Below are 13,807 nucleotides of genomic sequence, written 5' to 3'. Positions count from 1 at the left end.
GAGAGAGAAAGAGAAAGAGAGAATGCATGTTGCATGTATAGCTGATGTTGCATGTATAGCTGAGATGCAGAATAAAAATCATTCCAGTGGTCTCCAGGGGTTTGCAGCACTTCCAAAAATATTCCCTGAAGAAAACAGTGTGGTGCCTGTGATATCTTTCACTTTGGAAACACAGAGGTTTTCTATTTGCTGAAAATGTAGCTTTCCAGTCAGTAAGCAATTCTGATATATATCTATGAGGCAGTTGCACAAAACCTGAAAACAACAAAACCTGAAAATGAGATGCAATTTGTAACAGAAGCTTTCCATCCGTGACTGTTCAGGAAGTCGTCCCCAAATGGTTGCCTCCGTCTCCTACTCTCAGTCTGGGCTTCTTTTGTAAGCCAGAAAAATTGCCACTGCGGTTCAATAATTTGTGTATTTTTGTGGAAGAATGAATGTGTGCAGCTTTGTTGAACGTCCCTTGAACCGGCAAAAGACTACGGATGCTGCGGAGGCCACTGTGACTCTGACGGAGGTCGCGGCGGATGTGCTAGTACCGAAGCTCCGTAGTCACAAACTTGGGGGAAAGGATTTTCTTAGCACACAGAACACAGTGAAATGTTGCTGAACATATGTTATGGAAAGTCACAACAAATCAGCTGGGATATGAAGAACCTTCTTGTTCAAAGCAGTTTAAAGCAGGATGTTCAGGTCATTCCTGCCTACTACGTCCTTTATGTACTTTGTATGAATTAACTCACACCCTCATTTCACTACATGTCATAAGCATAGTTATCTTCATCTACAGAAGAAATCCCAGGTCTCTTTCACGGGAAGAGCTAAGTGACTTACTGTGAAAATGAGAAAATGAGAAGTGCGAAGCAACTGTAAGAACCGGTTCAGAGGGATAGTACAGTAGGTAAAGTGCATGCCTTGCATGGAGTCAACCATGTTCAATCCCTGACACCAGGTATGGCCTCCAGAACCCTACCGGAACTGATGTATGAACACAAAGCCAGGATTAAGCCCTGAGAACTCCCCCAAAAAACAAATGAAAAGTTCAGAACTTGAATCATATCTTTTGACCTCTAAAGTTCATACCTGTAGTCATTGTACATAGCAGAAGTAATGATACCATCTTACTTGGAAGCTTTCAAGTAACCTGATTAAAGAAAAATATTAAATTTGATGGGGCTGGAGATATAGAACAGCGGGTAGGGCGTTTGCCTTGCACGTGCCCGACTCCGGGTTCGATTCCCAGCATCCCATATGGTCCCCTGAGCACCGCCAGGAGTAACTCCTGAGTGCAGAGCCAGGAGTAACCCCTGTGCATCGCCAGGTGTGACCCAAAAAGAAAAAAAAATTAAATTCGAAACTTAAGGGCTGGAGCGATAGCATAGCGGGTAGGGCGTTCGCCTTACAAGCGGCCAACGTGGCCGACCTGAGTTCGATTCCTCCGCCCCTCTCGGAGAGCCCGGCAAGCTACCGAGAGTATTCAGTATGCCAGACACAGTAACAACAAAGTCTCCAATGGAGACGTTACTGGGCCCGCTCGAGCAAATCGACGATCAAGGGGAGGGCAAAAAAAAAAAAAAAAAGGTGAACCCAGTAAGGAACCAATGCAAAAACATCTCTCCTTATGATCATATAGGACTGAACAAGCCTCCCACAGGGACTCCAATTCTCCCTGGTTCAGAATCCTCCATATTCCAAGGTCAGCCTCCTTCAGGAGTTCAAACTACTCTGGATTACAAATAATCAAAACAAGGCAAAAAGACTGCTAGCCACAGCCCAGACATCTCATTTTCCTTTCTCTTTCTCTGTTTCCCTATTTTACAGATCAGCTGTAGCAGTCAGCTCTTCTGTTTTAGAAGTCACTGCTGATGGGCTAAATAAGGCCTGGTACTGATTGTGTAGAGCACTGTTCATTAGTGCCATTGAAAGAAATCATTCCTTGATTAACTATTCATCTGCAGTCTAGACAACAGGTCTAGAGGTAAGAGTTTTAAAGATAAATCTGACTCTGGGGGCACTTGGGATACCTGGTCTTTTAAAAAAGAGGGAAAGAAAACAATATGCCTGATTTTTGTCATACACGAATCTTTGAGAGCTTTTACCCTGATTTCAGCTGCCAGTCATGGCAAACACACTCACCCTCTCCAGTCTGATTCATAATTTCATTTTGTGGTTATACAAAAATATCAGAATTGGACAAAGTATCTTATTGAAAAATAATATGTTTTCCAGAGATTATGTTGACCTCTCTATTTTGTTGATTTACATATACTTTCAGTTCATTTTCCTTCACAGTGGGAATCTCAGAAGTATTTTCCAATATAGTAGATTCAGCAGCCGCTTTTAAAAAATGCTGTTAGAATAAATTTAATTTACTCAGATGCATGGATGCGGTATTGTTTCATCATACGTGGTCTTCCAGTCTATGACTTCCTTGGTGGGGAATTGATTAAGGGGCTAACTCTAGCCTTAAAAATTAGTTAACACTGGAGTAGGCTTATAGACTGGCAAAGGACCTACTCTCTTGCCTAATAAAACTGAATCAGGTAATTTTAGTTTTTTTTTCTCCTCAAGCTCTTTCTCTCTTTGCCTAGAAAGCAAGCATCCAGCTCCCAACACACTCTGAGTCCATGAAATCTAGATGGCTATTTGTATTCACACACTCTTGTTCACACAGCCACAAAAAAGCCAAAGAGACTCTCATTCTTCTCCAGAAAAGCCCTGAAGACACTCTGAACACAAATCCAGGAATAATGTGTAATACATGAGGGTTAAAGACAATTTGCAATCCTAGTGCTTGCCCCTGTACATGGTTACTTTTTGAATTTACTCTCTCATCCTGATTTTAAACAAGATTGCCTTTTGGATTGCTTCCAAGGGAAGAGTTCTTGAGCCATTAATTACGATAATTTTGTTATATGTTTAATACCACTATGTGTTAAAAAGAAAAAATTCCTATGATATTTTCCCCTGAATAAAAAAAGCATGCATTTTACCCTGAGATTCTGATAATATGAGAAAACATAGAAAGAATAAAAAAATGGCCATGCATATTTATATATTCGTTTATGAAAATAGTTATTGAGAAACTCCCACATGTCAGGATTATTCTAAGAGTTTGCAGATGCTCTGTTTAACAAAATGAATACAAGTTTGTCCTTCGTGGGATTAAGATTTTAGAAGGAAAGATAAACAATATATATTAAAGTAAAAAGTAAAGGCCCTCCCGTTGATCATCGATTGGCTCGAGCAGGCCCAGTAACGTCTCCATTGGAGACTTTGTTGTTACTGTGTCTGGCATATCGCATACGTCATGGGGAGCTTGCCAGGCTCTGCCGTGCGAGCGAGATACTCTCGGTAGCTTGCCGGGCTCTCCGAGAGGGGTGGAGGAATCGAACTCGGGTCAGACATGTTGGCTGTGTGCAAGGCAAATGCCCTATATATATTAGTATAATAATACAGTATATGGTATGTTAAAAATGGTAAGTACTTTTGGGGGAAAAACAGTAAAGAAATATTGCCTTTTTCAATTTTCCTTAGGTGGAAAATGGTCACCGGTGGAGGGATGGGTATTTGATCATTGTATAATTGAAACCCAAGCACAACATTTTTAAGTCTACAACTGTACCTCATGGTGTCTCACTAATAAAAATTTAAAAAAAAAATTAGACAAAGAGGTGACCTGAGAACTTTTACTTTGTTTTGTTTGGGGGCCATAATCAGGGTTTACAACTGGCTCTGTATTCAGGAATCATCCCTGACAAAGTGTGGATACCATATGGGATGCTGGGGGTCCAAGAATGATTGGCCATGAACAAGGTAAGTACCTACTTGCTACATTGTTGCTGCAGCCTGGAGACTTTTAAAAAGGTGAAAGAAACCATATATCTCTGAGGGGAAGTGGCCACGAATCACAAAACAGAGACAATTTGATTTGTCAAGATAAACAAAAAGATCTCTGAAGAGGTTTTTCCAGTCTTTTTGTGCACTTTAACATACAAATATTCATATATTTTACTTATAACCAATTTTTTTATTAGCATAGATCTATTAAAATACTTATTGAATGTTTAGGAATTTTAGAAAATATCTAATTGATAACCATATTAAATTTTGCTGTGATCAGAATTTTTAATTGCCTTTATTTCAATTCTCTCCCTTGCTTAGAAGAAAATGATTCTTTAACATCAGGAGGTAGCAGTGACCTTGGTTGATTAGTTCAGTGCAAAGAAGTGACAGACCAGTTTTAATCTTCTTTAGGTACAATTTTCAGAAATGCAATTGTTCTCCTTTGGCAAAACAGAACCTGAGAAGAGAGGTTAAATAATTTTATTGTCCTGTCTCTGTTTTTTCTCCTGAAAAATCGGAGATTTATAAAGCTTACCCATCTCCAGTGGACACTGGCGGATTAACTAATTATTGTAATATGGTGGTGGACAAAGCCTGAGCATTGTTACTAGAGAAGAAAGAAAATTTATCAGATTGTACCTTTCTGGCATCTGTTGCCTTGGTAACCAGATTTGCAGGTGCAACTGCCATTTTTGGCATCGCAGTCCAGGGTGTTCTCTTCCACACACTGACATTCTGTAGTGCAGCCGGCTCCATACACCCCCTTGGGACAGTCTGAAAGCAGATTGAGGCAAATGAGTCACCTGAAAGCCGCGCTTTGTTTCACTGACATTGTTGGTGCACAAGCATGTCGTTCTGTAGTGTCTGATTATAGGGAAAACAAGGGGCTCATCCTGACTGCCAAAAATGGGGGCGGGAAGAGAAATAAATGTCTTTTAAATCAGGCGATTCACTTGCTTTTTGGCAACTGGATATGAACAGTGAAGTCTGAACTTCCTAAAAGGCTTAGGTGCTTCAGTGAGAGAAATTGCTTCTCAATGAGCTCCACTGGTGCCTATAGTTAATATTCTCCATGGATGGCTAAGCCCTGCCAGGCCTCATATTCAACCTGCTGCAGCATGGAGGTGATGGACAAGAATTAAGTGAAAGCTCATCATTGTCTTCACTCCCTTTCATTACATGGTAATAAGAGATGATTTTACATCATGGAGATAGCTCAGAGCTTTCATCATGACAGTGACTCTATCTTGGCTATAGGTCTGGCACATGAAGCCTTTTCTTCATTGTTTTCCCCAAGCCATTGCACTTTATGGATGGTAATCAGTATAGAAATTCTGACTGGAGAGAAACACCAACTTTATATCAGGAAAATGTATCTATAGGTTTCACTTAGAGTAAATAAAGAAGTTCAATTTCCCTTTCAAAATATAACTGACTGTTTTTCACTATTGCAAGTATTTTAGGAAACATCAAATCAGAGATTTTCCAGGATTGATGCAACTAACCTAAAATATGTCCAATATATTATATATTATTCATCATTCATATTTACCATAGCTTCCAAATTTTTAGACATTTCCCAAGCCGCCATGCCCTAAGATCTCTCTGAACTATCGTCTTCCTTGATATTAGTAAAGTAAAGTAAGTAAAGGCCCTCCTGCTGATCATCGATTTTCTCGAGTGGGCCCAGTAACGTCTCCATTGGAGACTTTGTTGTTACTGTGTTTGGCATATCGAATACATCACGGGGAGCTTGCCAGGTTCTGCCATGCGGGCGAGATACTCTCGGTAGCTTGCTGGGCTCTCCTAGAGGGGCGGAGGAATCGAACTCGGGTCGGCCATGTTGGCTGCGTGTAAGGCAAACGCCCTACCGCTGTGCTATCCTCCGACTATGGCCATACCACCCTGAACGCGCCTGATCTCGTCCTTGATATTAGTCTCTTTATTTTCATTATTGAGCACCAAGAGAACAGTGACTGTCCTACCCTAATCTTCCTAGTTCTGCACTTAGAAGAGTGATAGTGGGGTCAGTTTACACACAATAAAATAGTAAATATGACAGTAGATATATTAAGATCACTTCACTATGTTAATAAGCTTAGGTAAAATAGAGGAAAAGTGGAATAAAGAATATTTTTTGTGGACAGTGACTAGTTAGGATTTATTAGGAACTGAAATATAACCTCAAATATTCATATGTTGAAGTCCTAAGCAATCATCAGGACCTTAAGATATCATCATATTTGGAAATTGTATTCTATTGATGTAATTAGCAAGATGAAGACACACTACAGTAACATGGGCTTCTAATATGATATGTCTTATAATCAGGAACACAGACATGAAATAGAAGTATGAAGATGGGAGTTATGCCACCACAAATTAAGGAACTAAGAAAAATCCTGAAAGTTGACCCTTTCTCTGTGCCTTTCTAGATAACAAGACTCTTGTCAACACCTGAATGTGAACTCTCACACACAAACTCCTGAGCCAAGTCTGGTCTGGAGTAACCCCAAATTCCATGAGTCCATTTTGTATGGCCTCTTTAAAAATAAAAAACAATATCCTATTTAATGATTTTTTTGTTATTTATTTTTGTTTTGGGGCCACACCCAGAGGTACCCTTACATGGCTTTGTGATTAGGGATCACTTTTGGTAAAGTCAAGAGATAATTTGGGGGGACGGGGGTGGGAGAGATGCTGGGACCCATGGTGGTGGAGGATGATCGCTGGTGGAGGGATGGGTACTTGATCACTGTATAACTGAAATCCAAGCACAAAAATTTATAAGTGTATAACTGTACCTCATGGTGTTTCACTAATAAAAAAATAAATAAATAAAAATTTTAAAAAACCCAAAAAACAAACAAACAAACAAAAATAAAGAATGCAGTTTAACAACAACAACAAAAAGATAATATGAGGTGCTGGGGATCAAGCCTGGGTCAGGTATATGCAAGGCAAGCACCTTATATACTGAACTACGACTATGTCTCACATTTTAGAAATTTTAGGCACTTTTATCACTTTGTTTTGGAGTTCATATATAAAAGACTTAGTGAGATTTTGATATTCCACTCCCCCAAAGTATCAAATATTCATTTAAATAAACTAAACATAATTCACTGTCAAGATCAAATGTAAATATAAAATACTTACATTCTTTAAAGTCCATATTCTATAATACAAGGAAGCAAATATAGACAATACTTGTTGCATGTGTATGACAATATGATATGTGCGTGTAAAATATGTCATTTCCCCAGTGTCCTTTTTCTTTACATTTCTGAGCCTGCTAGATCCACACATAGGGAACAAATTTAGATGAGTGACTTACTCAGATGACAAAACCGCCCATAGCGTCCTGGCTCACACATACAGGCTCCATGCACCCTGTGGCAATGACCATTGTTGGCACAGTTACAATTTCTTTTGCAGTTCTTCCCAAAGAATCCTTTTGGGCATCCTGGAAGGTAGAAGGACAAAGAAAACTAATATTTACCCCAAGCAACACCTTCTAGAGCTGTTGTGATATAAAAAGACAACCAGATGGAGATGAGTTGTTTCCAATCTGATTGGTCTCAGGCCAGAGAAATTCTCTCTTTCTTTCTTTTGAAGGTGTGTGGTATATGCGGCAGTGTTCACAGATTACTTCTTTCTCTGTTCTCTCACAGAGATGCAGAGATCTTTTTAAAAACACAAGTGCCACTTTTATGTTCTCTACTTAATATCCACACTCTTGCGCCATTGCTGTTGAGGTAAAAACTTCATATTCCTGGTGACCTTCAAGGGACCATACACGGTGCTGGGAATTGAACCACGGTCCACCCTCTGGACCCATGTACTATGTTTATGGGATGCAGAGAGATCTTTTGAAAAGCACAGGTGCCACCTTTATGTTTTCTATTTAAAATTCACAGTCTTTTGCCATTGCTGTTGGCTTAAAAACATCAAATTTACAGCACCTAAAGAGCCCTTTCCTCTCTGGCCTCTTGTTGCACGGTGCTGCTGGACCAATTCTTTCCCATGGGTTCCTCTCCTGCTCCAGCTCCTCCTACTTCCTCTCAGATTCTGAAAACCATGACTTCTCAGTCTGGAATGTTCTTCCCTCACTTTTCTCTTATCTCCTCTCTCCTTCTACTGCATACATATTGCTTCTGTGCTTTATCAAACCAGGGAAAGATTATGTCACTTTTACTGGTTTCCATAAAAATTCAAACAGTACTAAGTGGTACTATGTGACTTTTTTGCATTATTACTCCTTTTACATTCCTTCTTAACTCTTTCAGTTCCTCTTCCTCCCTGATTGGACCAAGAAGGTTTTCCCTTTTATTTTCCATTTCAGAATGACTAAATTTTCCCGGTTCCTATGTCCAAATCTGTACACACACTCAACTTTTGCTTAAAGGAAGACAAGACTTCCTCTGCATCAGAATTCAACCTTCAATTACAATTTGAGATTTAAGTGTCAGTTATTCTGTTCTGTTACTTGACATTAGAGAAATCAGTTGTACTCTTGTAAAAAGAAACATAACCTTCACTACTCCTGGAAAGACCAACTTGAATAACTTTATTTCCCACTAGAAACCTAAGATCCTCAGGTTCAGCCTCAAGATAAGCACTGGGCACTCCTACCATCTTCACAGGTCTTCCCATGAAATCCGGGGGGACAGAGACACCTCCCAGGGAGATCACAGACTCCTCCGTTCTTACAATCACAGCTGCTGCTGAAAGGCACTTTCCCATTTATCTTTGGAGAATAAGCTATAAAGAAAATTCAAAATGTGAGAAGACAGTAAAATATGTTCACCATGACCAACTAGAGATGTTTTAAAAATAGCTGTTTTTTTCCCCCCTAAGAGATACCCATTAGTTCAGATTTCGGTAATTTGCAGACCCAGTTGCAATCTTTGGTAAGCTCTTATGGCATAATGATTTCTAGGGGAAATAAATATATACATCAAGTCAAAATATGACAGAGGTATTGATAACAAGATTCACAAGAATAATTTAACCCAGAAAGTGATTTAAAATAAGCTGATATACTTTAGTGCACAACCATCACCAATTTTTTAAAATTTTATTTTATTGAATCACCGTGAAATATAGTTACAAGCTTTCATGTTTGGGTTACAATCACACAATGATCAAAAACCCATCCCTTTACCGGTGCACATTCCCCGCCACCAATATCCCCAGTATACCCCCCTTTCCAACCCTCCCCCTGCCTCCATGGCAGATAATATTCCCCATACTCTCTCCCTACTTTTGGGAATTATGATTTGCAATACAGATACTGAGAGGGCATCACATTTGGTCCTTTATCTGCTTTCAGCACCCATCTCCCATCCTGACCCATTCCTCCAACCCTCATTTTCTTAAAAGATCACTAACATTGTTAAAGGTTGTGTGGCTCCTTTTTAAAGAACACTGCAACAACATCATTTAAATGTCTCAAGAAATGAGCAAGAAATTGAGAATCAAACTCATTGATTTTAATTCTGAAGATGACTCACCTTATCCACTGGATTATTTTATTATTATTATTTCTATTAGCCACCACTAATTCTTACGAGAAAAAAAACTATACCTTTGATTTTGAAAATTAGGAAGAAAATATAAATACTACTGAAACTTAAGGCAGGAATACATAAGATTAAGATTGTTTGGAGAATCACAAGGTGATTTGCGTTGGCAAAGATTGATTACTGAACAGCTGGTGTCTTCGGATTATTGGTTTTACAGGAAATATTCAGTATTGCATTATAAATTTAAGGAAAATGGTATAATCTTACTTTAAATTTAACTGAACTCGGTAATCTCTAAAATGTACAGTTTATTATGAGGGCTAAATTCTAAAACTATACTTACACATATATGTACATATAATTTATAAACAAATTTATATCTCTGTTTATAGACCCACATCATTCCAAATGCTAACAGAAAATTGATAACATATTCCAATTTTCCTTTGCTTTCAAACTCTAACCATGGAAAGAAAAAGAAAGGAAAAGAAAGAGAACTAAGTGAGAGGAAAACGGGCAACAAACATGGTTTGAAGTTTATGATGCAATTTATGTCTACATGTTGGTTTTTTGAAAGTCTGTTTCTTATAGCAAATACAGAGGTTACATATATATGAATATGTGCATACATATGAATATACATGCATATATATATATGTATGCTTAATCCCATGCATGAGGTTTAATCTAGAACCTCAGAAATGTGAAGATGCACTCTGCCACTGAGTTACACACTCACATGATATCAGATCCTAAAGTTGATACTTTTTAAATATACATATACATATATATTTAAATAAATTGAAAACAAACTTAAGGATGTTTACATAGTTTGTATGGTGCCTGAATTATAGCAAGTTATAAATATCATTAAAACCAAATAATTAATTGGTATTCACACACAAAATGACTATGATACTACACGGATTTTCTAAATACTTCATTAGAATCAGACAAAATGATTACCATGAAGAATGGTTTTTTATAAAGTATGTAACCCAAACAGATAGATAATTTAGAGGAAAACTTTAATATTTCCTTCCATATTCATTTTTCATATGAAAATACTACTATCCTTCCTTTCTACTGGATAAAATTGCACAGCAAAAATTATATAGTCAATATTCATTTCTTTAAGTGAAATTGAAATTGTGAAACTACATATAAATTTAATATCACATTTATAACTCAATAAATGAATTTGTATGTAGTAATAATTAAATTGTTTAATTGTAGTTTACAAAAAATTAAGTGGTCCCAAATCCTCTAAATGGTATACTTTTCGAGATTTCTGTTGAATCTTCTTCTTTGATTTTTTTTTCCTTGTTGTATTTGAAGGAATTGGATTATTTATACTGGCCGAGCAAGTGAAAACAGAGATAGACAAATGGGACTATCTTAAACTAAGAAGCTTCTGCACCTCAAAAGAAACAGTGACCAAAATACAAAGACAGCCTACAGAATGGGAAAGGATATTCACCAAGTACACATCCGACAAGGGGTTGATATCAATGATATACAAGGTACTGGTTAAACTCCACAAGAAGAAATCACCCAACCCCATCAAAAAATGGGGCGAGGAAATGAACAGAAACTTTCGCAAAGAAGAAATTCAAATGGCAAAAAGGCACATGAGAAAATGTTCTACATCAGTAATCATCAGAGAGATGCAGATCAAAACCACAATGAGATATCATTTCACACCACAGAGACTGGCCCACATCCACAAGAACAAAAGCAACCAATGCTGGCGCAGATGTGGCGAGAAAGGGACCCTCCTTCACTGCTGGTGGGAATGCCGGCTGGTGCAACCCTTTTGGAAAACAATATGGACGACTCTCAAAAAATTAGAATTTGATCTGCCAATTGACCCAGCTATAGCACTCCAGGGAATATATCCCAGTGAGGCAAAAAGGTATAGTCGAAGTGACATCTGCAATTGTTTGTTCATTGCAGCACTCTTTACAATAGCCAGAATCTGGAAAAAACCTGAGTGCCCAAGAACAGATGACTGGTTAAAGAAACTTTGGTACATTTACACAATGGAGTACCATGTAGCTGTTAGAAAAGATGAAGTTATGAAATTTACATACAAGTGGTACTACATGGAAAGTATCATGTTAAGCGAAATGAGTCAGAAAGAGTGGGATAGACACAGAAAGATTGCATTCATCTGGGGAACATAAAGCAACAAAAAGGGAGACTAACACCCTGGAATGGCTGAGATTAGTACCAGGAATTTTGCTCCATGAATGGAAGGCCAGCCACACGTTCTCACACCCTCCCAGGGTGGGAGAATCATGTTAAAAGTAGTCTATAGACCAAATATGATTGCCACTCAATGCCTCTCTTTCAAAACACAGTACCCAAAAGAAGAGAGAGAGAACAAGGGGGAATACCCTGCCACAGAGGCAGGATGGGACGGGGGGGATGGGGGGTGGGAGGGGATGCTGGGACCCGTGGTGATGGATGACGGGCACTGGTGGAGGGATGGGCACCTGATCATTGTATAACTGAAACCCAAGCACAAAATTTGTAAGCCTATAACTGTACCTCATGGTGTTTCACTAATAAAAAAAAAAAGAAAAAAATATAGTGATGACCCCTTATAAGAGGTCATGCGACCTCTTATAGCCTAGCCCACTGGTGTACCTAAAGCAGCACACATGTGTTTGGTTTTAACATACTTGCTTTTATTCTATTATGTACATTCTTCATCCCTCTCAGAGAGCCTGGCAAGCTCCCTGTGGCATATTCGATATGTCAAAAACAGTAACAATAACGGGTCTCAATTCCCTAACCCTGAAGGAGCCCCCAATAAATCACTGTTGGGAAGGGCAAGTAAGGAGAGGGATGCTAAAATCTCAGGGCTGGGACTAATGGAGACGTTAATGGTGCCCGTTTGAGCACATTGATGAACAATGGGATGACAGTGATACTGTGATACAGTGATGGTTGATGACATAGAGCTAGGGGGATTTATACAAAGCAAGTCATATGGATAAAGATGAATGCCGAGTGATTTGACATGTATATGATATAGAAAAGAAAAATAAGGGAAAAGACACCAAAATAAAATCAAAATCTTGAATTTAACCACAAAATTTAGTTTTCCATGGGGACAGGAAAGGATGGAGGGAAATCAACAAAATGTCCAATGGACTTTGGTATAGGGATATTTGTGTTTTGGCAGTAGATGTGGTACGATAAAGATATTTAGGTGTCAAGTTGTGCCCTTAAAATATATAGTTTTGCTACCATTACCTAAATAATTTATATATTAAAATACAACATAGAATTCAAGAAACTCGTCATTTCTTGTGTTTGTATAAGAGTTATTTTTTAAAATTTTCCTTTAGGTGTCATGATTTACAATACTGTCCACTGTCCTCCCATTGTTCATCGATTTGCTAGAGCGGGCCCAGTAATGTCTCCATTGTGTGACGGGATGCAAGTGATAGTAATAATGATAGTGAATTTAAAGATTCAGATTTTGTACTGAGGAGTCCATAGGAATTGTTTTTAGAGAAGTATTTGCCATGAAGTTTTTAGGAAGGCCAGAGCCTTGTTGGCAAGGCTTGGTCCCATGACACAGGACTGAATAGTCATTCTTGAGCCTGATGTGCTGGAGGACTCAGAACCACACTTAGGGGTACTTAGAAGTTGACAGAGGTGACTTGATACCAAGTATTATCCACTTGGTCATTTATGTGACTGCAATTTGCAAAAGTCTTAATAGAATCTGACAATAGAGTTTCCTGTTTTTAAGGGAGATTGAACAGACGTATAACTACTCCAATGATACAGGGAATAGTGAGGGAATGGAGACTTTAAATTTATATATGTATATATGCAGATTTGGTTGTGGTTAAATTGGTGACATCAAATAAAACTTTTTTGTAATGAGCAGCAATAAACAATAAAATAGGATAATTTAGAAAAAGTCATAAAAATTTAAGAAGTGTAAAGCAGTAAGTAGTGAATGATTTAGCTTGTGGTAAATAATACACTGGATGGAGAGATGTGATTAGGATTAGAAGTGGTAGGATTTATGAGAACCTGAATTTAGATGGCAGGAAATGATTAAATAAGTATAGTTTCATCCACCAGGAAAAAAAGGGTCTTTCTAAAAAGTTTTGAGCCAGAAAGAAATAAAATTGGAGAAACATTTGAGGGAGATCCTTAGAACATTACCTACTTAAGTAAATTTCTGTAATTTTATATTTTGTTTTGCATTTATATCAATATAAAAATATTATTTGTACTCATTTTTTGGATTTGGGGCCACATGCAGTGGTACACAGGGCTTACCTCTGGCTCTGGATTAGGGATGACTCCTTTCAAGACTTTAAAGGCCATATGGAGTTCAGTAAACAAACCCAGACAGGTGACGTTCAAGGAAAGCACGCTAGCCACTGGATTATTTTTCTAGC

At 38.2% G+C, this 13,807-nt stretch overlaps 2 protein-coding genes across 2 annotated transcripts in view; both read right to left on the bottom strand.

The window, feature by feature from the left end:
• The window catches only part of LOC130019975 (platelet endothelial aggregation receptor 1-like), a 108,288-nt gene extending 99,696 nt beyond the window's left edge, over positions 1-8,592 (bottom strand). Inside the window, exons 1-4 of the mRNA XM_056110572.1 lie at positions 8,482-8,592; positions 7,226-7,312; positions 7,006-7,024; positions 4,486-4,620 (exon numbers count right to left, since the gene is read on the bottom strand). Coding sequence (XP_055966547.1) covers positions 4,486-4,620; positions 7,006-7,024; positions 7,226-7,312; positions 8,482-8,592 — 352 coding nt within the window. The remainder of the gene's footprint in view (positions 1-4,485; positions 4,621-7,005; positions 7,025-7,225; positions 7,313-8,481) is intronic.
• LOC130019997 (EGF-like and EMI domain-containing protein 1) overlaps positions 4,592-13,807 on the bottom strand; it is a 745,638-nt gene continuing 736,422 nt past the window's right edge. Inside the window, exons 13-14 of the mRNA XM_056110600.1 lie at positions 7,184-7,312; positions 4,592-4,620 (exon numbers count right to left, since the gene is read on the bottom strand). The gene's annotated coding sequence lies outside the window, so the exon portion shown is untranslated. The remainder of the gene's footprint in view (positions 4,621-7,183; positions 7,313-13,807) is intronic.

The sequence above is a fragment of the Sorex fumeus genome, unplaced genomic scaffold (genome assembly GCF_029834395.1).
Source record: "Sorex fumeus unplaced genomic scaffold, SorFum_2.1 ptg000010l, whole genome shotgun sequence".
Taxonomy (NCBI): Eukaryota; Metazoa; Chordata; class Mammalia; order Eulipotyphla; family Soricidae; genus Sorex; species Sorex fumeus.
This window is presented reverse-complemented; position numbering and strand designations above follow the sequence as displayed.